This window comes from Prunus persica, chromosome G4, assembly GCF_000346465.2.
Source record: "Prunus persica cultivar Lovell chromosome G4, Prunus_persica_NCBIv2, whole genome shotgun sequence".
Lineage (NCBI taxonomy): Eukaryota > Viridiplantae > Streptophyta > Magnoliopsida > Rosales > Rosaceae > Prunus > Prunus persica.
Window position 1 is genome coordinate 3,426,576 of NC_034012.1, and position 24,629 is coordinate 3,451,204.

Below are 24,629 nucleotides of genomic sequence, written 5' to 3' on the forward strand. Positions count from 1 at the left end.
TTTGTAATTTAGGACATTTTATTATCCCTTCAAAATTCAAGTATTGCTTACATATTTGTGTTTTTCTTTCTACATAAACATCAGCTTACATAAATATAACATCGAACTGCAAAGGGCTATAATTAAGATCATTTACTCTTGCACTCGAGGTCATGTTGGAATTCACATCCCCCAATCGCTTGTGTAAAAAAAACATAAAATTTAATACTTGTGCATAGAATAACCACATAAAATATGCGAGTTGGAACATGGCATCATTGGCCTTTTTGTACACAAAGCAAAAGGCAAGTAAGACAATGCTTAATGTTCAAAGTTATGACCTTCCCCTTGCAGATTTTAAGTGCAAGCAAAAGGAACTTGGGCCACTTGGCTTGGTTTTGACTTTTGGGTTGAGTTTGAACTTAAATCCTTACAAGTCCAGTCAACTCAGAATCCTCTTGATTAGTCTATGTCCATACGCATATATCCTACATAAACACATTTGCACGCGTTTTTAGCCATTATTGCAGTCAAAGGCTGCCTTTGGCTTTGGTACAAGAAGAAGAAGCCTCAACAAGAAATGCCCACCAACTCTCTACATAGTCTAAACTTTGGAGCCACCGCAAACCACCAAAACAAAACATAAACATAAACACTTGCTATTTGGGAATACTTTAAAAGAAAGAAAATCAAATGATTCTCCCAGCCAACCACAAGGCACCAACAACGACATCAATTTCTTCTCCTTGTTCTGCTTCCCTTCTTTCCCTTCGCCAGTGAAAGACAAAGACCCTTTTTCTATGGGAACCTCAACCAGAACCTCAAGCTCAGACGCTTTGACCACCACTCTCTCCAACTCAATCCAAGCTCTGGGTCGTGGCTTTGATGTCACTTCCGATATTAGGCTTCTCTACTGCAAAGGGACACCTGGGTCCAGGCTTGTGATTCTTGATGAAGATCAGGCTAAAGATCTTGTTTTGTCTGATGGTGTTGTTGTGCCAAATGTGCCTGTCGATATCGACTGCGTACGTGGCCAGAGGACCATTGAGAGAAATCCTGTCTGCAGCTTCCATGAGGTGCTTTTTGATCCACTTTTCGTTGATGGGTTTTTTGTTTATTATGAGTTTAGATTCAAATTCCATGATTTTTTTGGTGTATTTGGGTAACTTAGGTTCTTGTTGCTGCTTATGTCACTGCAGAAACTTCAGTTCTGTATTGGGCTTGCTAGGAATTCAGTTTTCTTGGTTTTATTTTAGTTGAGTACTAAAAGTTGCCATCTTGGTTTGTTTTAAGCTTTGTAATTTGATGGTGAAGGGTACATGTTGCTTTGCTGGGTTTTCATGGTTTTGGGATTTCATATTTTGTGCCCTGTTGGGCTTTATTCAATTTTGCTTGTGTCGATTGCTTATATGTGAATCCAGTTATCTTTAGGTACGTCAACACTTGATATGGTTGTTTTCCATGGCACAGTCTGAAAGTTAGAAAAGATCATGTCTTTGTCTTTTTCTGGGCTTCCGAATTGTTTTTCTTCATAGATACTACTTAGAGAGGAAAAAACCTTGAGTATCAGCATTATATGCTAGGTTGTCTTGAATTGTTTGTGATATGCAGAGAATAAATTACTCATCTCTTGCAGAACAATGCACTATGAGCTCGTTAGGCCAAAGTTCTAGTGAATGTTTATCTTCAAGTTCTAGTGAATGTTTATCTTCCTTCTTGAGGGTTCAAAACATAAGCAAGTGATAGTAGGCAAGTTACAATTGGGAAAATGTTGCATACTTGGACAACAGAGAGATGGCTAAATGAAGAAGAATGGTGTGAATAAATTATTTGAAATAAACAGTTTGTATAGTTTGCTTAACCAAACCTGTTTAGTTCATTAGAGAATAAAGTTGTCCTGAGATCCTGTGAACATGCTTACGCATAAAACTTAAGCTGTTGTGATCCAACAATTTATATTCCAACAGTAACCAAGTTCAGATGTATTTTCTTAAATTAGATTTTTCATTTTTGAACTATGTCTTCTGTTTATAGAATCAATGGTATCTATACCTATGTGGTTACGATTTCATGCATGCATTGGTATTTTGACTTACTTTCTCCTAATTATAGCAAACCATTTTACCTTGTTGTTAAAGTACAATTTTATGATCTTATGCCTTTGATCTTGAAACTCCAGATGGCAGAATACTTCAACAAGAAATCAGGAATATCAGGACGCACTCCCCTTGGAAGCTTTAATGCCATGTTTAATTTCACTGGTTCTTGGCAAGTTGATGCAGCAGCAACCAAATCCCTTGCTATGGTTGGATACTTCATTCCACTATACAAAGTTAAATTAGAAAAAGTGAATTTAGTTTTGCATGAGGAAATCAAGCGTGCTGTTCCTTACTCATGGGATCCTGCGGCCTTGGCAAGGTAAGCAACTATATGTGATAGCGAATCAAAATTCAAACCTGAAAATCCTGTCTGTTTTTTTTTTTCTTTTGTAAATCTAATACTCTCAAATATAAATAATAAAAAACAATTATCAATAAAGTTGATAGGCTAATTTCAAATTTGAATAACTCAGTTTCCTATCTATATGTAAAACTAATAGATCTTCCATAGGACGATCTCACTTGTTGGCAGTGCCTGATTACTTAGTCTAATACGTACTTTGAGTCATAGTATGTTCCTACCTTGATCAATGGGTGATAAATGCAATTAAAGAGCTTTCTGATGACAAATTGATTGATTAATTATCAAAACCTGCATATGATATATGGAGGCACTTGATCCAAAACATTCTATGTCCAAACATGAATGTAATGATACTAGTAACTGTTTATTGAAACACAAACTAGGTCTGTTCTAACAAGAAGAACAAGATATGCCATCTTTGGATTGTGCTGGGTTGTTCTTATAGTTACATCTTTTACTGCATGAATTTAGACATGGTCCCCCAGTAATTCATATTAAATTGTTTTTAATTTATAATGCTAAACAACAATATCTGGCGATTTATAACTGCTGAGCTGAGTGTTTCTTAAATAAGGTAACTAGATCAATTTGATCTGTAAAGCACCAGAATTTTGATAGACAGTTTTCTTCTTCTTTTTTCCTCTTGTTCATTATTCAGTTTTATCGAGAGTTTTGGTACCCATATCGTCACATCTGCAACTATTGGGGGAAGAGATGTGGTCTATATCAGGCAGCACCAGTCATCTCCTTTGTCAACATCGGACATTGAGAATTATGTGAAAGACATTGGTGATCATAGGTTTGTGGACTCAAAAAGCCAGTCAACTCCTGGCCCATTAAAATACAAGGACAAGGTTTGTGTCATAAGCATTTCACAACATATTTTTCCTTCTTTATTTATTATTTTTTTTTGGTGTGGTTTTACCAAGGAACTTCAATCATCCAGCTCAAACTTTCCACTCATTCTTGAAATAAATTTTGAGTTGTCTCTGTTCATTGCTTATTGCTCTTGTGTGTGAAGATCCTTAAACTTTGTTTCTCGTTTCAGGATGTTACAGTCATCTTTAGGAGAAGAGGGGGCGATGATCTTGAGCAGAGTCATGTCAAGTGGGCAGAGACTGTACAACTAGCACCAGATGTGATTAACATGACATTTACACCCATTGTTTCTTTGCTTGAAGGAGTGCCTGGAATAAAGCATTTGAGTCGTGCGATTGAGTTATATCTAGAATGTAAGACCCAATCTAAAACTCACTGTTCTAAAAATGTGGCTTTGAATGCAATCTGATATTAGATATATTATTGTAATTATTAACAATATATGGTTGGTTTGAATTATTATACAGAACCTTGTACATTGTTACATATTAAAAGTATGCTAACCTTTCATTAAAAAAAAAGTACGCTTACCTACGTGACCCCCCTGCCCCTCAAAAAAAAAAGAAAAGGTTGGGTCGACTTACCCACCTATGCAGTTTTTGGTTGTAGCACTGCCAGGGCAGCTTTGGGTGATGGTGGGTCAGATGGCATGTCATTGGTATTAAGTAGAAAGATTGTGCTTGTTAGAAAGTCTTCGAAGATTTTAAAAACAATGTCTTTCTTGTGAATTTAAACCTTGTCTATTGGTCATTACATACTATTCATTTCTTTACTTTTCTGTCACCCAAACTTGTGAAGTTGTGGAAAGTTTCCCTGACATGCTGATAAGTGGTAACCCAGAAAGAATCTATGAATTGAAATCGCTTCATTCACTATTTTGGGAACAGGGTCTTTTTTAGGTGTTTCTACAACTATGTAGCTCCACCTGTTTGGGCATTACAGGTGTTTTTAACATTTATTATATGTTTGTAATTGTTTTTACCAGATAAGCCACCAATTGAAGATCTGCAATATTTCTTGGATTTTCAAATTGCTCAAGTTTGGGCCCCGGAGCAGAATAATCTGCAACGAAAAGAACCTGTGTGTTCATCCCTTCAGTTCAGTTTGATGGGTCCCAAGCTTTATATCAGTCCAGATCAGGTATTCTTGTTGGTTGTCATTAGTCCTTTAATGACTTTGTTATCAAATTATTGTGTGGGAAAAGAATTGACTCTTTCGTTTCCTTCTACATTCCATTTCACTAGGAACCGACTTTCAAACTTTTGAGCTAATAATATTAAGGGGAGAAAAGATAAATACGGAGGATGGTCGTAGCGGAAAGTATGAAAAGCATGTGAATGTTAAATTTAAAAAGCATTGAGGTAACAGAAAATAAGATGGAAAACAGCATCTAGTATTTGGTTTATAATCTACATAATTTAAATTAAATTTCTTTGAGACAGTGCTCCAAGATTCAACAGCTAAAACGCTAGGAGTTGACAGAATCTGATTTTATTTATTACGAGAAAAAGACAATCCTGGAACGGAACTTTTCTTCAATAATTTTAGGCCTGTCATGTTAATGTTAAAACATGTTTGTGTGGGGTGGGGGGGAAGGCGGTAGGCCCTCTTGAGGTTAATTATCAATAAATAAAATTAAGAATCCCTTCACTGCATCTCAGTATTTGTCTAACCATAAAGAATGTTTCTGTACGTATATTAAAAAATCTATTGGCCTCGCAGGTAACAGTAGGACGTAAGCCTGTCACTGGGCTTAGACTGAACCTAGAAGGCAGCAAACAGAACCGACTTGCCATACATTTGCAACATCTAGTGTCCCTTCCAAAAATCCTTCAACCCCATTGGGATGCGCACATGGCGATAGGTGCACCCAGGTGGCAAGGTCCTGAGGAGCAAGACAGCCGTTGGTTTGAGCCAATCAAGTGGAAGAACTTCTCCCATGTAAGCACTGCACCAATAGAGCACGTGGAGACTTCTATTGGTGACCTCTCTGGTGTTCACATTGTCACAGGGGGTCAGCTTGGTGTTTGGGATTTTGGTGCCAAAAATGTATTGCACCTCAAGCTCCTCTTCTCCAAAGTACCAGGCTGCACGATTAGGCGGTCTGTTTGGGATCACAGCCCCTCCGCCCCTTCTTGTGCACAGAGATCTGATGGTTCTTCTTCATCACACTCATATTTAAACAACAGAACATCTGATGATAAAAAGGAAGATAGTTCAAGCCATATGGCAAAACTAGCAAAACTAGTGGACTTGACAGAAATGTCAAAAGGGCCTCAAGATATTCCAGGTCATTGGTTAGTCACAGGGGCTAAGCTTGGAGTTGACAAGGGAAAGATTGTATTGCGCGTAAAATACTCCTTGCTGAACTACTGATCATTGCCCTTTTGTTTCGGTAATTGTAGACTTTCCACCAAAATTTGAGTCAGCATTCTTTGCACAGGCAACCCCTGTTCTGTACATTTTGTTCTTTTTGTTTCTTAGTCATCGTCAATTGATAGTCACATCATTATTTATCTGAGGGGTTTTCTTCTAGAATTGGTTGGGGATTTTCCTTTTTTCTTTGTTCGTTTTGGAGGACATTGTAAGTTGTTGAATAATTATATACTTGTTTACTTAATATATGAAGTAATTTATTTTCCAGTGACATCAACGCCCGTATAGGATGATTGACTAGTGGTCTAGCAATGCATATATTCTTTGTCGATGCAATGTTTCGATTTTCATTTCATGTCTGGATGTGCACGCAGCTAGTATTTTATATTTGCTCGAGAACTCATCAAGAAAAGACTTTTGGTTTAATAAGAAAATATATAATCCCAACTTCATGTTGAATGCAATTTGAACTTTTTGAGCCGAGTTTCTCATGGCTCTTAGAAAACTTGTAGGGAAGTTCTTTGCTTGTGGAAGCAACTGCAATGAGACAATACTAACTACTGCGCAGTGGTGGAAACTATGTACTTATTATTTTAGACTTCTTTGCTTGTGAAGTATGCAAGTAGCTGCAATAATGAGACAATAGTGACTCAGCCAAGTGATGAAAACTATGTATGCACCTAATCACTTGTGTTTTGTTGTCTTCTTTGTTTCTTATCTTTTTTTTTTCAGTGCCATAATTAGTATCTAGTTACCAAACCAGAATTACTCCACCCAAGGAGAGAGAGAAACCAGTATCTTATTACTATAATTGAATGGTGGCTGAGTTTGTAATCTAAACAAGTTTTTAAGCCGAATGGGAAATTTATTGTCTGCATCAACACATACCTGTTGTGAGAGAGATTAGATTAAGAATCCGGCTGATCAATTAGTAATGCTTTTCTTTCAAATATTGAAAGAGGTTCTAAGTTCGAATCCACCACCCTCCGATTAAAAATGAAAATCCGGCTGCAACTGGAGCAGGCAAATTGCTAAACGCGTTAGGGTTATGTAGCCCCACATCTGACTTAATCATCCACACCCATTATACGTTAATCACAGTATAAAACAGTGTTTGGGTTTGAATTTCTGAGTATAATATTTCGTATACGTAACACAGCGTGAGCTATTCAGATGTCTGTACTGGTATCTGTCAGCTGTATGTTTTAACTTTTGTACAATAACAACATACAAGTCCTTTTTAATGTTGAGCCCACAAACTAAAATGCAAATTAACTTGCATATTTAGGCTGACATTTGCATTAACAAAAGGGTTCTTTAGCTTTCAACCAACCGTTCATGTCTACGTGAAAACTATGCTGCTGTGATGTGAATGATTGCTGCAAAATGAGATTGCAAGATACAGTCATTGAAGAAAGGGGCAGATAGTAAAGTCCAAGAGCAAAGGTCCTCCAAGGGCAAAGACAGATTGGGTGTTCAGATGCTTTTGGAATTGGGTGGACGTGCGAACTCTTCTTCTTGTAATGTTTCTCTATGTAACATTTCTAGAATTAGAATTCGAAAGTGCCCAACAATTTGGAATTACACTCAACCCCTTTCGAATACTTCCTCCATATGCCCATCTAGTTTGTTTCCTCTTCATTTTCCTGAGTCGACAAGAAGTATTTTCAACCCTGTAAAAAGAACATTCAAGCAACAATTTAGATAATGGAAACTTGACACAAAAATTGGTTAGGCTTTTGGAGTTTGACATTCCCAGGCTATTATGTTAAAGCACACGAAAAACGAAATCGAAAGATATTATAGCTGAGGACGAGAGTCTAATCTCGTCATGTGTATGAGTAAGATACATTTACCACTAGAGCTACAAGTTCTCACATTTCATATATCCTTAATTGAAAAAATTGAAACACAGTTTTTTCTAAGCACCAATAAGATTATTTTATTATATTCTATAGAAGTACATGTTAAATGGGTAGCTCTCATTCTGCTGTCCTTGTTCATGTTTCCTCTTGGACAATCCTTGACAATGTCTTGGGAATCTCTTACAGATGAAGTCGGCAAAGTTATGGCAAAACATGCACCAACATTCCAACAAATTAAAGGGCATTATGGGCATGACAATTGGTCGTTACATAACTTCCCCCATTAGCCTCACGTCCTTCTATGTGAATCCTTATATATACAAACCTCAGTTTCAATTTGCTTCTCAACCATTTTCTCAAGTACACATCGTAACCTCTTCTCTTAAGCACCAGAGATCACAGCATATCCTTGTAGCTAGATCGATGGTAATTTCAGAGCAGTTTATTTCAGTTCAAGTTCCTCGAAAAACTGAACAAACTCATGGGATTATCTTATTTTTCAATTAACATAAATTCTTCTGTACCCTGCAGGATAAACTTGAGCTTGTTGAAGGGAAGGTGGATTGGAAGGGAAGGTCGGCTGTGAAATATAAACATGGAGGAATGAGAACTGCTGTGCTCATACTAGGTACTCTTTTAGTACACACACATCATGATCACCTTTATACTGGTTTACTAGTTAATTTACCATTTTGGGTTCCGTATATACATGTTGCAGCAACATTTGGTTTTGAGAACATGGCAACTTTTGCCCTGGCTGTGAACTTGGTTACCTACTTCAATGGGGTCATGCACTTTGAACTAGCAGATGCAGCTAACCAGCTTACCAACTACATGGGAACTGGTTATATTCTCTCCATTATCGTGGCCATCCTTGCAGACACCTTCTTTGGCAGATTCAAAGCTCTTCTCACTTCCGGATGCTTCGAGTTTGTGGTATGTCAAATTAGTCCTCATCACAAATTGAATTGGGTTTTGTAATTGGATAGTGTTTGACGGATATAACGAATGTTGCAAAATTTTCATTCAGGGACTAGCACTACTAACTGTGCAAGCTCACTACCCCAAACTGAGGCCACCACTCTGTAATGTGTTTGATCCAACTGCTATGTGTGAGAAAGTTGGTGGTGGAAATGCTGCACTGCTTTTTATTGCTCTCTACATGTTGGCTGCCGGGGCTGCCGGGATCAAGGCCACATTGCCATCACATGGTGCTGATCAGTTTGATGAAAAAGACCCAAGAGAGGCAAGGCAGATGTCCAGTTTCTTCAACTTGCTGTTGCTGGCAGTGTGCTTGGGTGGTGCAGTCAGTTTGACACTAATTGTGTGGATCCAAGATAATAGAGGATGGGATTGGGGCTTCGGGTCCTCCACAATTGCCATGTTCTTGGGTGTGGTCATCTTTTTTGCAGGATTGCCCTTGTACCGGATACAACCTATCAGAGGAACTAGTGCCATAGTTGAAATTATACAGGTTTGTTTCCTTTTTAATCCTGTAAAATTTAGCTCCAAGACTTAGGCAATTAACAAAGAGTAAGTAATCTAGTCATGCCTTTCCATGGATAATTTTTTAGTGGAGGAGGACGTATACGCTCTTTTCTCACAATCATCCATTTACTTGAACGGCACGTAGGATGTGTTGATGTGAAAAAGAGGATGTATATGACTGTCTCACCCTAAAGTTTTTGCTTTCAGTGGACTAAAAAAGAAAAGATCCCCTCTTTGGAGGTTAAGGAAAGATATGGTTTTTTATAAGTTAATCCAAATTAATATCATAGATTGACTAAGTCATTAAGATGTCGTGTATGTTTTGTTTTCTTTTGGTGCTTAGATATAGGGAATCTAAGAAGGAGACGGCTCAAGGAAGATCCTTAAATGGATACTTCCAAATATACTCTGTTTCTTCAGATCAATTCGTTAACTAGTTGACGTCTTGCTCATGTCCTTTCAGGTGTATGTTGCAGCCATCCGTAACAGAAACCTTAGCCTTCCTGAGGACCCTGCAGATTTGTATGAGATTAACAAAGACAAGGAAGCTGCTCTTGAAGAAGAATTTCTACCTCACAGATCCATTTTTAGGTACCTTATCAATTTTTTACCAAAACACATGATCTTCTACATTCGAATTTTAAGCATGTCATATTTCCGGCATGTTATGTTATCAAAATGCAAATCACATGCGCACATTCAAATATTATCTTGATTCACAATCTCACAACATAATATATCAAATTGAATTTCTGTTCAGATTTTTGGACAAAGCAGCCATCCAACCATCAACAACAGGGCAAGTTGATGAACAGCAGCCTCCAAACCCATGGAAGCTCTGCAGAGTGACCCAAGTGGAAAATGCAAAAATCATACTAGGCATGGTCCCTATATTCGGCTGCACAATTATAATGACCCTTTGCCTGGCTCAGCTCCAAACCTTCTCAATCCAACAGGGCCTCACCATGGACACAAGCATCACCAAATCCTTCAAAATCCCACCAGCCTCACTCCCCATCATCCCAGTTCTGTTCCTGATCATCATAATCCCTGTCTACGATCGCATCTTTGTGCCGATAGCAAGCAAATTTACAGGCATACCCTCAGGCATAACCCACCTGCAGCGCATAGGGGTAGGGCTAATCCTGTCCTGTGTCTCCATGGCTGTGGCTGGCATCATGGAAGTGAAGAGAAAAGATGTGGCAAGAGACCACAACATGCTGCTGGCAAGGCCAGTGCTTCAGCCACTGCCCATCAGCACATTCTGGCTCTCTTTCCAGTACTTCATATTTGGAATTGCAGACTTGTTCACTTATGTGGGGCTTCTTGAGTTTTTCTACTCAGAGGCGCCTATGGGCTTGAAATCTATCTCAACTTGCTTTCTGTGGAGCTCCATGGCACTTGGGTATTTTTTCAGCACCATATTGGTGAAGATTGTGAATGGTGCAACAAAGGATGTGACAAGAAGTGGAGGTTGGTTGGCTGGGAACAACATCAACTTGAACCACTTGAATCTTTTCTATTGGTTGCTTTCTTTCATGAGCTTGATCAACTTCATTGTCTATGTGTTTGTTGCTAAGAGGTACAAGTACAGGCCTGGGAACCCCATCCTGCTCTCAAAACAGAACAAGAAAATTGAGGAATGACTTCTCATCCTGATCACCAGGATCCAAGAAGAAATACTAAATATATGTTGATAATTTAATGTAATGTCATGTGTGAAAAGTTCGATAGTTTCAATATGATGATTTAGGCCTAGGACGTTTGCTTTCCTTTCCAGCTACTACTTCTTGTGTTCATCCTCAATGAAAATCATGGTGAGTTTCGATTATTCCCACATTTTCCAACTTAATTTGATTGGTTTAATTTAATTTTCATTGTTATATGAGGTTTCAAGTTCAAATTTCTTTTTAATTTTTTTATATATATAAAATAAAAGACTGAGAACAGTAAAAATTTGTGAAAAACAAGAACCAAACGAACTGGACAGATGTCACTGTAGCCACCTTACAAGTTCAACTCAACCTCAAATCATCTACATTTGGCAACCTCAACTCACAACCCTCAGCCACCTCACACCTCCCCCATGCAACATGCATGTCCACGTGGAAGCCTCACAACACACCACGTATTCCCACTCCTTTATCAACTCTCTCCCCTTTTCTGATCACATATATGAAACTAGTTACAACCAGAGACAGTCTACACACTTGCACTGACCATAGTCACAGAGAAAGAGAGATAGTACGAACGACGTCGTTTGAGATGGCTTCAAGTGACAAGACACCGACTCCGAACCCGGCCTTCCAGGGCGACCATCCGACGCCGCCGGGAAAGCCGATGACGATGGCCCAACACGTGTTGGACAAAGGAGCGGAGATGATGCAGTCCCTGACGCCGGTGAACCAGATGAGCCAGCACGTGTGCACCTTCGCCCTCTACAGCCACGACATGACACGTCAGATCGAGACCCACCACTACGTCACCCGCCTCAACCAGGACTTCCTCCAGTGCGCCGTCTACGACTCTGACGACTCCCACGCCCGACTCATCGGTAAAGATATAAAAGCCACACTGAAACGACGTTGTTTCGAGAAAAAGGCTTAATTAATTTCCAAGTTGTGGTATTTTTGCAGGTGTGGAGTATGTGGTGTCTGATAGGATATTTGAGACTCTGCCTCCGGATGAGCAAAAGCTGTGGCATTCCCATGCTTACGAGATCAAAGCAGGCCTCTGGGTCAGCCCTCGGATCCCCGATATGATTGGCCAGCCTGAGCTCAAGAATTTGACCAAAACTTATGGCAAATTCTGGTGCACATGGCAGGTTGATCGAGGTAAATAAAACAGAAACGAAAAAAAGGGCCTCTTGCAGGCAGCGCTTAATTACTAATTAATTAGACAAAATTTGGTGGATGTGTTTTTTTTTTTTTTTTTTAACATATAAATTAAATTAATTGCTTTGATTTATTAATAGGTGATCGGCTTCCACTGGGGGCGCCGGCGCTAATGATGTCTCCCCAAGCGGTGAACTTGGGGATGGTGAAGCCGGAGCTGGTGCAGAAGAGGGATGACAAGTACAACATATCAACGGATGCTTTGAGGGTGTCGAGGGTGGAGATAGCCGAGCCGGAGTGGAGTAATCCGCAGGCGGATTACTGGAAGCAGCATGGCAAGGGTTTCGCCGTTGACGTCAAGCACACTGAGATGAAGAAAATCGCACCCTTTCCTTAAATCGGCATGCATGCATCATTTAGATAGCCATAAGACCTTAAATTAAATGTACAAATTGTGTTTTGGGTTGTGTTTAATTTGGCTACCTGTTTGTGTATCAATATTTATGTTATATATAATATACAGAGAGCTTCCATTGAGGGATCCCTCAAATAACTTATTTGAGGGACACCTCTTGTAGGTCCCACTCCGGATTGTATTTTACTAACCCAAATCGTCTATTTTGTAGATACTCATTTGAAGATCATTTCTACAAAAAAATCACTTGAATCCGATATCATGTAATCACTCAATTGAGTTATTAAAATTTTAGTACTTTTTTTAAAGCATCGTGTTCATTGATTTTGTAAGACACAATTGGATGTCGAAACAGTTTCTGATTTGTCTAATTTTTTGTGAGGATGATCTATGAATGAATACCTAAAAAAATAGATGGTTTGGATTATTGGGAAAAGAATTGTAGGGTACCCTAAAGGGCGTTCTTCAAATAAAATTATTTAAGGGATCCTTCAATAGAAGGGGACTGTGTATATATATATATATCTAAATTATATAATATTTTACTTAATTAATTACTGGCTTTGATTTGCAAATCAGAGGTTGCCTAAATCCAATATTGTTAATTAATTATTAGCAGGTGAAGTAGCACATGCCCTGCACAATTATGTTCAAATATGCAGGGCATGTGCAATCTGCTTGCACCAAGTGTAATACTTTGGTAAATGACCTGCATACCGCAATTCCAAGGACGAATTCAGGAGTTGAAGTTGAGTTAAATTTCAATCGACATGGGTTATAGCCTGGATTCGTCCTGCCCAATTCAAAATGTCAATTCTTTTGTAATAATTCTTTTTTTTTCTTTTTTTTTTTTCAGGTTATAAAAAAAAAAGGTATGAGAATAGAATACGGTGCCTCCAAATCTTTATTATTTATTAGCCACTCGAGTACTTGGCCATTACATTATAACGAAAGACTTCATTCTTATTCATAGGAAAATGCATTACTTAGCTCCAAATACATTGTATTCTAATACGAAAAATGCTACATGTTGGACTTCTAGTATCGTACAAAAAGGAGGATCAAGAGCACCGCAAACTTTTCTTTTTATCTTTTTCTAAAAGACTTATCGTTACACCTCCTCTAATTATTTTTTTACTCTTTTTTTCTAATAATATTAAATAAAAAAATTAAAACTACTGACCCAAGAGTTTATTCGTTCTTTATATTTTTGGACCGACTCAAAAGTCTATTAATTAATGTCGAATGATGCTCGAGAATATTCTATTTATTTTATGATGATATGACCCCGGAAAAATATGAAATAAAAATTACCCTTAAATTGAATCCCAATAACCAGCGTTGGACTCTTGGGCTCATCTCTCTTCCTCTTCATTCAATCCTTCTCATTTCCCATGGCGAAGCCAGCAGAACCAAAATCTACTGCTCCGGCGGAGAACAACGTGTATTCAGTGTGGGCCCTCCCCCCGGATGACGTGGCGCCCAGGCTGAAGAAGCTGATGCAGGGCCTCCGGGACGAGTTCAGTGGGCCCGAGTTCGAGCCCCACATCACCGTTGTGGGGGCCATCAGCCTGACCCCTGAGGACGCCCTCAACAAGTTCAAATCGGCTTCTCGGGGCCTCAAAGCCTACGATGCCAAAGTTGATCGTGTGGCTACCGGCACTTTCTTTTACCAGTGTGTTTTTCTCCTCATAAATCCAACCCCTCAGGTATTTTTTGTTAGTTTCTATTTTCTCTTTTACAATTTTATATGGATTTATAATTATGTTGTGATTTTATTTTTTCTCAGGTGGTGGAAACTAGTGCACACTGCTGTGCGCATTTCGGTTTCAATAGCGCCACTCGTAAGTTGTAATACACTATAATTTCTTTTATTTTATTTATTTTATACGGGTTTCTGCCAATTTTTCTTCTCTGTTAATTAAAATTGATCAAATATTAAGTTGTAAAGGATATGTTATTATCGATTGAGATGAGCGATAATATACTAAATTGGGATGTATATATGTTACTACATTTTGATGGCATTTCTCATGATTACATCTTTTTCCGATATATTAGCTTTTGTAGATTGCCCCTTTTATGTTTAACAAACATATAGATCATTGCCCATTTCATAAAAGCCAATCTTGTAATGGTTCTGAAAATTTGAAACAACATATTTTGATGGACCAACCAAAAGTATTGTTCTTGTTTTAGAATTAATGATTGTGTTGTTGCATGGGATGGGGTGTGGTTTTGTGGTGCAGCTTATTTTCCACACTTGAGCCTCCTTTACGCGGACCTGACAGAAGAAGAGAAGAAGAAAGCTCAAGAAAAAGCCAACATTCTTGATGAGAGCATTGGCAGCCTGAGCTTCCCGGTAACTCGCCTTGCATTGTACAAAACCGACACCGGAGATAGAACTCTCAAATCATGGGAGAAGATTGCTGAGTGCACCCTTGAAGCCAACTAGTTCTCTTGTCATAGTGCATGTTTATAGGCTTATAACTTATGGCCAGTGTCCCTGTCATATGTTTTAAATAAACGCTTGGGTTGGAAAGTGTATGTTCTTTCTTTTTTCTATGAGACTTTAAGCACATGAGCCTTTTGACATGAATTTAATGGGAATTCCGGCTAAGGTTACCATTTCTCCGATCCGATCCAAATGAGATTAAACCAAATCGAGATAAGAGTGTTTGATTACCCTAATCAAACCTATCCCAATGATACAAAGGGTACTTGTTGCCTCCTTTCCTTTCTTTTTTTTCCGTTTTCTTTGGGCCAATGAAACTACTCGACTAATGGAAGGGAAAGTTACAAAACGGCCCAAGTTCTTGTTGCCCTTTTGTTTTGGGCTAATGGAACTACTCTAAAGCAAAATTAAAAAAGGCCCAAGTCCTTGTTTCCCTTGATGAAAAACCCAAAAAGAAAAAAAGAGTTGCAGTGAAGAGAAGAAACGGTGATGGGAGGTCTGATTTGAGCAAGTCAACAAGATGACAAATGGCACAGAAAGAAATGCAGTGAGAATGTAGCTTAGATCATAAGCGAAAGCCTCCATGTGATCTTATCCATAATCACAGGAGTCAAATGAAAAAAATTAACGCAAACCCATTACTTTTGTAACTTGTCAACGGCAGCCAACCTCATTTATCTGGATAATCATGACTTGCAAAACTCAACAGAGGGAGGACTCTCTCTCTCAAAATTCCCATCCCAAAGCTTGCCTTTTTATTATTATAATAATTAATTATTCTTAATTTTAATTTACTCATTAATGGTTCGTTGAACAAGCCAACAAGAAGAAAGTTTTAATTTTAATTTGTAAACCCACTTGCCATTAATTGGGTGGGCTTGTGCTAAGCACAATGAATGTGAATCGACTTCACCATCACAAGTGGCAGCTGTCGACCTAGCCAATGCCAATATCATCTCATCTTCTCTCTTTCTTTCCTTTTTTGTTTCTTCTTGCAACAAAACAATTCACCATTTGGACACAGAAGTAAATTGATGACCAAAACCAGATTTGTTGTTTCTTCTTTTTTTGTTTCTTCTGAACAAAGCTTGAAACCGATGTATGGTACAATGTTATACTAATCCTATGCCTAGATAAACACGTGCCAGAATAATGCAAATACGACGTCGTTGTCAGCATGTTCATTTGGTCTCCCAGATAATTCTCCCTCCTTGTTAATAGATAAGAGAAAAATTGTTGGGCCAAAAAAAGGGAAAAAAGGTTGTTTTTGGGGAAAAAAAAAAAGAAATTTAATATTTAGCTTGACTCCTTATAAGTCATAGTAAGATTTTTTAACTTTCAAATGCGTGATATTTCTTTATACTATTCGTCGTTCTATATGTGTTACAATTTTTCAATATGAGACATTTTTTCACATTTTCACATTTTCACACCTTTCGTATTTGTCTGGGGATCAATGGTGTCAAGACTGTCGCTTTGTATGAAAAAAAACAAAAAAATCTTCACAAAAGTATTCCGTTTTAAGGACGTGTTTTAGGAGGCCAATTAGAAAAATAATTCCCGTGAGTGTCGGACCATGACATTGACAGTTCACACAATTCACGCGCAACGGTCCCAAGGGGGTGGCTGATAGCCACATACCGACCAGATCGTTGGTGGCGCAGTGACCGCACCCGCTCACGTTAGTCGAATCCTTCTTAACATGCACCCCCTTGGCGTTCCGTCGAAGTTTCCCTCCACGCGCTTCCAACAAGTGAAACAAACCTAAGGATAAAAATATAAAACGGAAATTGTGAACGTTACTACCAAAAACACTTTCCCAACGAAACCGTCGCGTATATAGCAAAAAATTTGCAAATAGAGAAAAGCACTTCAGCTGCTACTGTCTACAGCTCAGCGAAGGAAATTTGTGCTTGTCTGAGAAGCTGACAATGGATGTGAAAACGACGCCGCTGAGGTTCACTTTGGGGAAGCAGTCGTCGTTGGCGCCGGAGTGTGAATGGGAGAAGCTCGTGGTGGGCGAGGGGGAGGATGATCCGGAGGGGATCGATCCCCGAGTGAAGCTCATGTATTTGGCCAATGAAGCCGATTTGGATGGGGTCAAGGAGCTGTTGGACTCCGGGATCGATGTGAATTTCAAGGACATCGATGATCGGACGGCTCTCCATGTCGCCGCGTGTCAGGGCCTCACCGACGTCGTTTCGCTACTGCTCGAGCGCGGAGCTGACGTTGACCCCAAAGACCGATGGGGAAGCACCGTAAGTAAAAACTCAATTTCCAATGTGAAGAATTGTAAATTGGGGGGAAATAAATGTGCTAATTGGTGATAATGTTGCTTGAACAGCCTCTTGCAGATGCTATATACTACAAGCATAACGATGTGATCAAGCTTTTGGAGAAGCGTGGGGCAAAGCCTCTGGTACTTTCTGAATTTGTGGATGCGTACTTGGTTGATTTGAAACTTTCATTGCTTATTATATGAGTGTTCTTGCTTAGCTGATCTGGTTTTGTTTGGTTTGTTGATATTATGCTTGTTATATATCTGAAGTTTATGGCTTTCATTTTCAGATGGCTCCCATGCACGTTAGGTATGCCAGAGAAGTCCCAGAATATGAAATTGATCCCAAAGAACTTGACTTTACCGACAGTGTTGAAATAACCAAGGTAAGTTTTTATTTTTTTTTCTTTTCCATGACATTGATTATGGTATTGTCATTTCTTGTTTCCTCTGTTATCTTGGAACTGTCCTTGCATTTTGTAATGAATGTTTAAAGCCAATTTTTTATGTTATCATCTTGTCTCGTTTTTTTTTCTTTTTCTTTTTATTGATTTCTGTTTTCAGTCCCGAAGAAAACTACAGGTTCCCACCTCCCTGCTATTTTAACTAGAACCTCTTTTTTTGGTTGGACTGAAACTTTTGATTAGTTGTTTAATTGGTGTTGTGCCTCTTTTAATATTTTGAAACCATTATCCTCTTCATCTTGCATCAGTAACTGCCTATTGTCTTGTCACTCGCCTTCATTTGTATATGTTAAAATGTTGTGGCCCAGGGAACATACCGTATAGCATCCTGGCGAGGAATACAGGTTGCTGTGAAAAGGCTGGGGGAGGAAGTGCTTATTGATGAGGATAAAGTGTGGGTTGTTCATAAACTACTAATGGTTTTTCCAATTCACTATTTCCTTGCTTTACTCTCTTTGAATTTATAGGTCAATTTCGTGTTTCTTCAGGAAGGCATTCAGGGATGAGCTTGAATTTCTTCAAAAGATACGACATCCGAACGTAGTCCAATTTTTGGGTGCAGTGACTCAAAGCAGTCCAATGATGATTGTAACAGAATATTTGCCTAAGGTTTTTCCCATTCCTTTGATTTTTTAATATGGGATATTCATTACATGATTAAATCTCTCATGCTGTTTCCTGAATTATCATTCCCTTTTTTTTTTTCTTTCTCTTTTCTGTGCTTATATTTGGCCCTCTTACTCTTTGCCTTGTATTTGTGGTCTTTGTATCTCTCTGTATTGTGAAATAGTAGGCGGGATGAGCATATTTCATAATGTTTACTTGTAAAAGATGAAGTTCTAATTTTATAGTGTGAAGTGCAATGTTTGAGGTGCTTATTTGCTCTTCCATTACCATCCTCTTTGGTCTATGTCAGTGTCCAAATTTGGTTTTAGGATTCCGTTGACTATTGCAGAATCAAATAGGCATGATGTCATTGATGACATGGTTGTGTGAAACAATAATACTCGTAAAGCTTTTTACTTTGTTCAGTTGGCATTCCTCCTCCAAGGTGCATGGAGAGAAAAATTGGAGAGGATAATATTTAGTTTAAAGCTTAAAACAAGAGCAGATAAAGATTTTTATTTTGATCCATAATTCTGTATTTTCATTGCAGGGAGACCTTTGTGCATTTTTGAAAAGAAAAGGAGCATTACGGCCAACTACAGCTGTAAGATTGGCACTTGATATTGCAAGGTCTGGTACTACTTTGAATTGGTCTTGATTATCAGATTCCAAATATCTTTGGCTAACAAATTATCTATTTTATTTATTTATAAATTAACAATTTGGGTATGGGACAGATGACATTTATAATTGAAATTAGTTATTAATCATTTTCCTGTGAATGTCGGAATAGATTACTCAAAGTGGGAAAGAAATTTAATTTATTTTTCCCACTCAAGGTCTAAATTTTGATTTCATTGGCAAATATCGCTGAGAATTTTGTTTTACTATGAACTACCTATCAAGAATACTCAATCCCTGAGGTCAATAACTAGATTTTTTGGAGTGCCAAAAGGCACATATAGCCGAAATCATTCCAACTCCTGAAATTATCCTTTGCTGCAACCTTTAAAAGCTGGTACAACTATTTAGAAGTTGTGATGCTTGGATGCTCTGCATACAAGATTCATCAGATTTGTAGGCGCAAGATTTCATCTTCAATTTTGTGATTTTTAAGAAAGAAATTATATACTAATTTGATTATTCTACAATACATACTTCAAAAGAAGAGCGAAAGATCATGTATTGTTGCTTGGATATTTTTCCTTACTACATTTTCTTTGGATATCTTGCAGGGGAATGAGTTATTTGCATGAGAATAAGCCAGAAGCAATAATTCATCGTGATCTTGAGCCATCGTAAGTTTCTTGTCCTTCTTCATTTCAGTTTTTTATAGCAAGAATTGAACCTAAGACAATCCAATACCCATTCCGGTTAGCACTTACGTGAGGCAAAGCCCAAGTGGTCTTTTCCTCCTTCTCTTTCCGCGTTTTACGTGATCTATCCCTTGAAGAAGCATATGCTCATATTAGCACTAAAATTTTAAAAACATGAATCGTTATTTTGCATGGTAGTGTGAAACAGTCGGCGTTTTATTTTTATGTTTCTCACGAGTAAGATAACAGGAATATATTGCGGGATGATTCCGGGCACCTGAAAGTTGCGGATTTTGGAGTTAGCAAGTTGTTGACAGTTAAAGAGGATAAACCTTTGATTTGTCAAGACACTTCATGTGAGTATTTGTCCATTGTAGTTAATATGTTGCATTGATCCTAACCGAAATAATACGTTTAGGGTTGTATGCATTTGTAGTTTCATTGGAAAAGGAAAAATATTTTTTTTTGGGTGCTATTTTAAGGTGGATATAGTTTTCCTTCGTTTAGTAGTCCTTTATGCTGTAAATCTACATGCCACCAGATTAATATTTAGTTTCTGAGTGGAATATGTTAATTGTCATTGACAGGTCGATACATAGCTCCTGAGGTTTCCAAGAATGAAGAATATGATACCAAAGTAGATGTATTCTCTTTTGCTCTAATTCTACAAGAGGTAAATACGGCTCAATTTTTAATACTTGACCGACAATATTTATGAAGTTATTGCTATGCCATCTTAGTGTGTACCCCCGTTCTAAGTGAACTTTCTTTTTTAATAAGTTATTATTGAAGAGCGTAATATTAAATGCTTTGTGCATATACCAAGTTATCACTACCTGATTTGGTTTATTTTGAAGAAGATGAGAATTTCTTGACATGACCAATCAGTTGATTTATTGGGCTTCATTAGTGACTTTCTAAGATGCTGTATTGTAGATGATAGAAGGCTGCCCACCATTTTCTGCCAAGAAAGATAAGGAAGTTCCAAAAGCATATGTTGAAAAAGAGCGCCCACCTTTTAGAGCTCCACCAAAGCTTTATGGACATGGTCTGAGAGAGTAAGTGCTATATGTTTCTAAGAACAACTGTCCCAGATGTTGTCAATTAAGATTAATGTTCAATCTCTGTTTTCTTTTCTTTATTTTGGTCAAAACAACATTTCCGTTTATATCCTGGAAAATACTGAATACTCGTGGCACTCTGTCATGACTGCTGGTGTTTTGTCTTGAAAATGCAACTGCCAGTTATTCGTTAACTTCTTTACCAATCTGTTTTGTGTAGTTCTTCCTCAGAGAACTAGCTAATGTAGCATATGTCTTTTGGGATGCTAGTCAAAATTCATATTCCTTCAGAAAATATGATTTTTTTTTTCTTCTTATACTTCTGTGTGCTCATAGAAATGTAGCTGATCTTGTAAATGTGATACCCGCTCACAGGTTGATTGAGGAGTGCTGGAATGAGAATCCAGCTAAAAGACCAGCTTTTAGGCAAATAATATTGAGGCTGGAATCTATTCATAACTCTCTTGGTCATAAAAGGCGTTGGAAGGTGCTCTCTCTCTCTCTCTCTCTCTCTCTCTCTCTCTCTCTCTCTCTCTGTGTGTGTGTAAATGTTGATATTATTATGGTGTACAAAATGTAAACTTTGTGCAGAATATATCACAATAGTAGCAATCAAACTATCTTTCTGGATATACATTTTAGCAAACTAATTCAAGAAGCTGAGTACTGGATGTAACTTTAGATTTGGTCCATCTAATGTTGTTGAATGGCTGTAAAGCCTGAAAGGCTGTTACTAAGTTAATTGATATAGTTAGTCAGGGCATTGTTTATGGTGGTTTTCTATTTACTTTGTTTGCTTGTGCGTTTCTGCATGACTAGTTAGTTATATATAGCTGAGATTTCCTTCTCTCTTTTCCCTCCACGCAACATGTACAGGTTAGACCGTTGAAATGCTTTCAAAACATAGAAGCCATGTTAAGGAAAGATCGCTCCGGTCGGGGCAGCAGAAGTCGTTCATCACGTTCTACCAGCAGCATATAAAATGGAAATCTTTTCTGCATTTGTCTTAACAGCCAGTAGAAGTTGCTATTTCCAGCTTGGTGACAGAAAGAAAGTTATCAAAGCAGCAGAGCATGGTTGTTCCTTGCGTGTGTAATTCACTAATTAGTCCTTCAATTTGAATGCTTCCAAATTTTTTTAGCTCTCCCTTTGATATCCTGGGCTGAGAATCACCTCGTGTATAATATGTTTTGCATATAAGTACATTTTATCTGTAATCATAATATTTGTTTCCAATAATTTTTTTTTCTTTGCATCCCCATGAGTCGAGTGAACTTCATGCTGATGCCGAACTTTTGAATTTGTAAGATAAATCCTTGTAAACTGTATGTAACCTTTGGATGAAATGATATTGTTTGACTCGATTTAGGTTGATGCCATTGTCAACATGATTTAAGAGCAGGAAGCAAAGAACTGGTAGAGGTAACCTATAACATGCCCCATGCCACACAGAATCACAGAGATAAGATGACACTTGAATCACATATAACTCATTATGAAAAGTGTTGAAAACAGAGAGACGTTGATGGCCTACAGCCACATGCAGATGGGAGCCTACTTTCCCCAAGTACCCCAACATAAGTTGGGTACCTTTTGGCCTTGCATGTATTGAGGTCACAAATTCGTTTGCTTATACAACAAAATCTCTTCGTTTTTGTGGTTGGTCGTGTTACTTTATGTTTAACCAAAATCTTTTGAGGAACAGCTTAGTATTGGACTCATATTCTCATTATGGGGTCAAACTAGCCGTTGCACCTAATTATGACTTAATTAGGCAACAAGAAAGAGCCTAAGCAACTGGTTAGACTGAATTAACTTTTGAATGACTTGATTGACCAACTTAATGAACTCAAATAAGTATCCACATAACTAACTAGTTAGACCAAATTACGTCTAGTTAGTGAAGAATGCGAGGATCTTTTGGAAGGAGTGAGAAATTGGAGGATAACTTCCGGCTCTTAATTGCCATAATTGGGGTTTTCTTTTTCTTATATTAAAGTTGGGTTCAAGCAACATATTCCTATAAAATATGGTTCAAGCACAGAGACTCGGATCCCTTGTTGGACAGACATTAAATTCTAAATTAAAAAGATGGGGTTTTAACTTAAATGGTCCTCAAACTTATACCCGAGTTGCATTTTGATCCCTCGACTAAATTATTCATTTAAATGGTCTACCAACTCTTTATTATTCAACGAATTGGTCCCCATCGTTACATTCTGTCAATGTTGTCGTCAAATATAAGAATAAAACCGTCCACAAGTCTCTTAAACAACCAAGCTTCCTCATCTTCCCCAAATTGAACTCTAAGTGCAGTGCAGTGCAGACTATTCCAATGCCAAGGAACTTAAATTTAGCTAGTGGTTCTCTTGTCAAATCCTTGCTCAATGTCAGTATTCATGGGCGACTTGTTGTTGGTGGAGGTGATAAAGTTGCTATATTTGATGTTGCAACGATGACAGCAGACAAAACCAATGTTAAGCCCCTTTCCAAGAATGGTGTTCGATTTGAAATTGTGCGTCTTACTTTCGATCCAGTGGTGGAGAATTATCTTGCAGTAGGAGCCTCTGAAGTATAGCCGACCGGCTATACTGTTTTTGACAGCTGGGCGCTTGTCGGGTCCCTTTTTAAAAAAAAAAATAGTATAGCCGCCTGGCTATACTACGGTTTTTATTATATAAAAATAGTATAGCCGCACGGCTATACTTTTTGACACGTGGCGATAGGCACTAGGCCGGTCTTTTTTTATTTTATAAAGTATAGCCGTGCGACTATACTCGGATTTTTTAATTTTTTTAAAATAGCATAGCCTCGCAACTATAACCATTTTTTCTTTATTTTTTTTAAAAAAAATAGTATAGCTGCTTGGCTTTACTGTTTTGACAAGTGGGATCTAGTCACTGGGTGGGTCCATATATAGTATAGCCGCGCGGCTATACCCCCTTTTAAATTTTTTTATAAATAGTATAGCCTCGCAGCTGCACTTGGTTTTATTAAAGTTTCTAAAAAAATAGTACAGTCACGCGGCCTATGCTTATTTTGACACGTCGTTAGGTGGGTTCTCTTTTTTATTTTATAATTAGTATAGCAACTCGGCTATACTAGATTTTTTTAATTTTTTTTGAAGAAATATCGGTTTTTTCTTTTTTTATATAAAAAAAATTATAAAAATAGTATAGCCGTCTAGCTTTACGGTTTTGACACGTGACACCTAGGCGATGGGTTGGTCTTTTTTTCATATTAATATAGCCGCACGATGATATTCGCCATGTCCTCATCTTCAATCCTCATGGTGAAGTGACTGATCGTCTTGCCGTTGAACTAGCACTGCAAGGTGCATATATCATACGGGTTGATTGGAGAGGTTTTTTTGTTCTTAAGAGCTTTTTCTATTTTTATGTTTTTTTTTTCTTCAAGAAATGTTATTTTATCATTTTATATAATGAATTTTAAGAATATATATATTTTTTAAATGAGCTATGAAAAAGATGCATATGCCCTTCATCATGTTCCCCTCACGTGCCGTTCACATAACTAAAACTCACGGAAAATATAACGGTATGACTAGTTCGCTGAATAATAAAGAGTTGGTGGACAATTTGAACGAATAATTTAGTTGAGGAACCAAAATGCAACTCATGTATAAATTTAAGGACCATTTGCATTAAAAACCCTTAAAAAGATATATATAGAGACCAACAAGTAAAGAAGGAGATTAGTGATTTCAAATTTAGGACTTTTTATTACCAAAATTTGATACAATGTTAGATAATCACTTGATCCTAGAGACTCGAATTGTTTTTAAAAAGTGTAGGAATAATGTATGTCACTTGATCCTAAGGGTCTTAAAATTTGACAGTTGGAAAAACATGTACCTTCTCCGTTTTGTGTTTTGGGTACTAGTAGAAGCTTCCACAGTTGCAACTTGCAACTCAATACCTTTGAAACAAAGTGACCATGGAGTTGGAAATTGAAATAATAATTGTACTTGCAGACCACCCAAAAGAAAAAAAGAAGAGAAACTGAATCATGATTGGTTTTTGAACTGTGGTTTCATAAAGAAAAAAACAAAATTAATAGTTATGATTACATGTCTCCTTCATTGGAACAGGGGTAGTGACACTGCAATCTCGGGAGATCTATATTTCAT

At 37.8% G+C, this 24,629-nt stretch overlaps 5 protein-coding genes across 5 annotated transcripts; all 5 read left to right on the top strand.

Moving 5' to 3' along the window:
• Positions 505 to 5,968, top strand: LOC18780843 (MACPF domain-containing protein CAD1). Its single transcript, XM_007213884.2, has 6 exons — positions 505 to 1,055; positions 2,159 to 2,397; positions 3,101 to 3,296; positions 3,491 to 3,674; positions 4,307 to 4,461; positions 5,044 to 5,968. The coding sequence occupies exons 1-6, from the start codon at positions 780 to 782 to the stop codon at positions 5,695 to 5,697; spliced, it is 1,704 nt and encodes a 567-aa protein (XP_007213946.1). The 5' UTR covers positions 505 to 779; the 3' UTR covers positions 5,698 to 5,968.
• LOC18780679 (protein NRT1/ PTR FAMILY 4.5) lies at positions 7,672 to 10,889 on the top strand. Its single transcript, XM_007213533.2, has 6 exons — positions 7,672 to 7,988; positions 8,094 to 8,190; positions 8,281 to 8,498; positions 8,593 to 9,036; positions 9,514 to 9,641; positions 9,811 to 10,889. The coding sequence occupies exons 1-6, from the start codon at positions 7,749 to 7,751 to the stop codon at positions 10,694 to 10,696; spliced, it is 2,013 nt and encodes a 670-aa protein (XP_007213595.1). The 5' UTR covers positions 7,672 to 7,748; the 3' UTR covers positions 10,697 to 10,889.
• LOC18780343 (oil body-associated protein 2C) lies at positions 11,065 to 12,401 on the top strand. Its single transcript, XM_007211737.2, has 3 exons — positions 11,065 to 11,604; positions 11,687 to 11,884; positions 12,025 to 12,401. Exons 1-3 carry the CDS (start codon positions 11,148 to 11,150, stop codon positions 12,279 to 12,281), a joined length of 912 nt encoding a protein of 303 aa, XP_007211799.2. The 5' UTR covers positions 11,065 to 11,147; the 3' UTR covers positions 12,282 to 12,401.
• On the top strand, positions 13,551 to 14,931 carry LOC18778582 (cyclic phosphodiesterase). The gene is made up of 3 exons (XM_007212048.2): positions 13,551 to 14,008; positions 14,089 to 14,143; positions 14,549 to 14,931. The coding sequence occupies exons 1-3, from the start codon at positions 13,694 to 13,696 to the stop codon at positions 14,752 to 14,754; spliced, it is 576 nt and encodes a 191-aa protein (XP_007212110.1). The 5' UTR covers positions 13,551 to 13,693; the 3' UTR covers positions 14,755 to 14,931.
• LOC18778874 (serine/threonine-protein kinase TNNI3K) lies at positions 16,551 to 21,853 on the top strand. Its single transcript, XM_020561779.1, has 12 exons — positions 16,551 to 17,012; positions 17,099 to 17,173; positions 17,323 to 17,418; positions 17,805 to 17,890; positions 17,985 to 18,105; positions 18,653 to 18,732; positions 19,338 to 19,400; positions 19,668 to 19,774; positions 20,006 to 20,091; positions 20,355 to 20,476; positions 20,855 to 20,966; positions 21,356 to 21,853. The coding sequence occupies exons 1-12, from the start codon at positions 16,686 to 16,688 to the stop codon at positions 21,458 to 21,460; spliced, it is 1,380 nt and encodes a 459-aa protein (XP_020417368.1). The 5' UTR covers positions 16,551 to 16,685; the 3' UTR covers positions 21,461 to 21,853.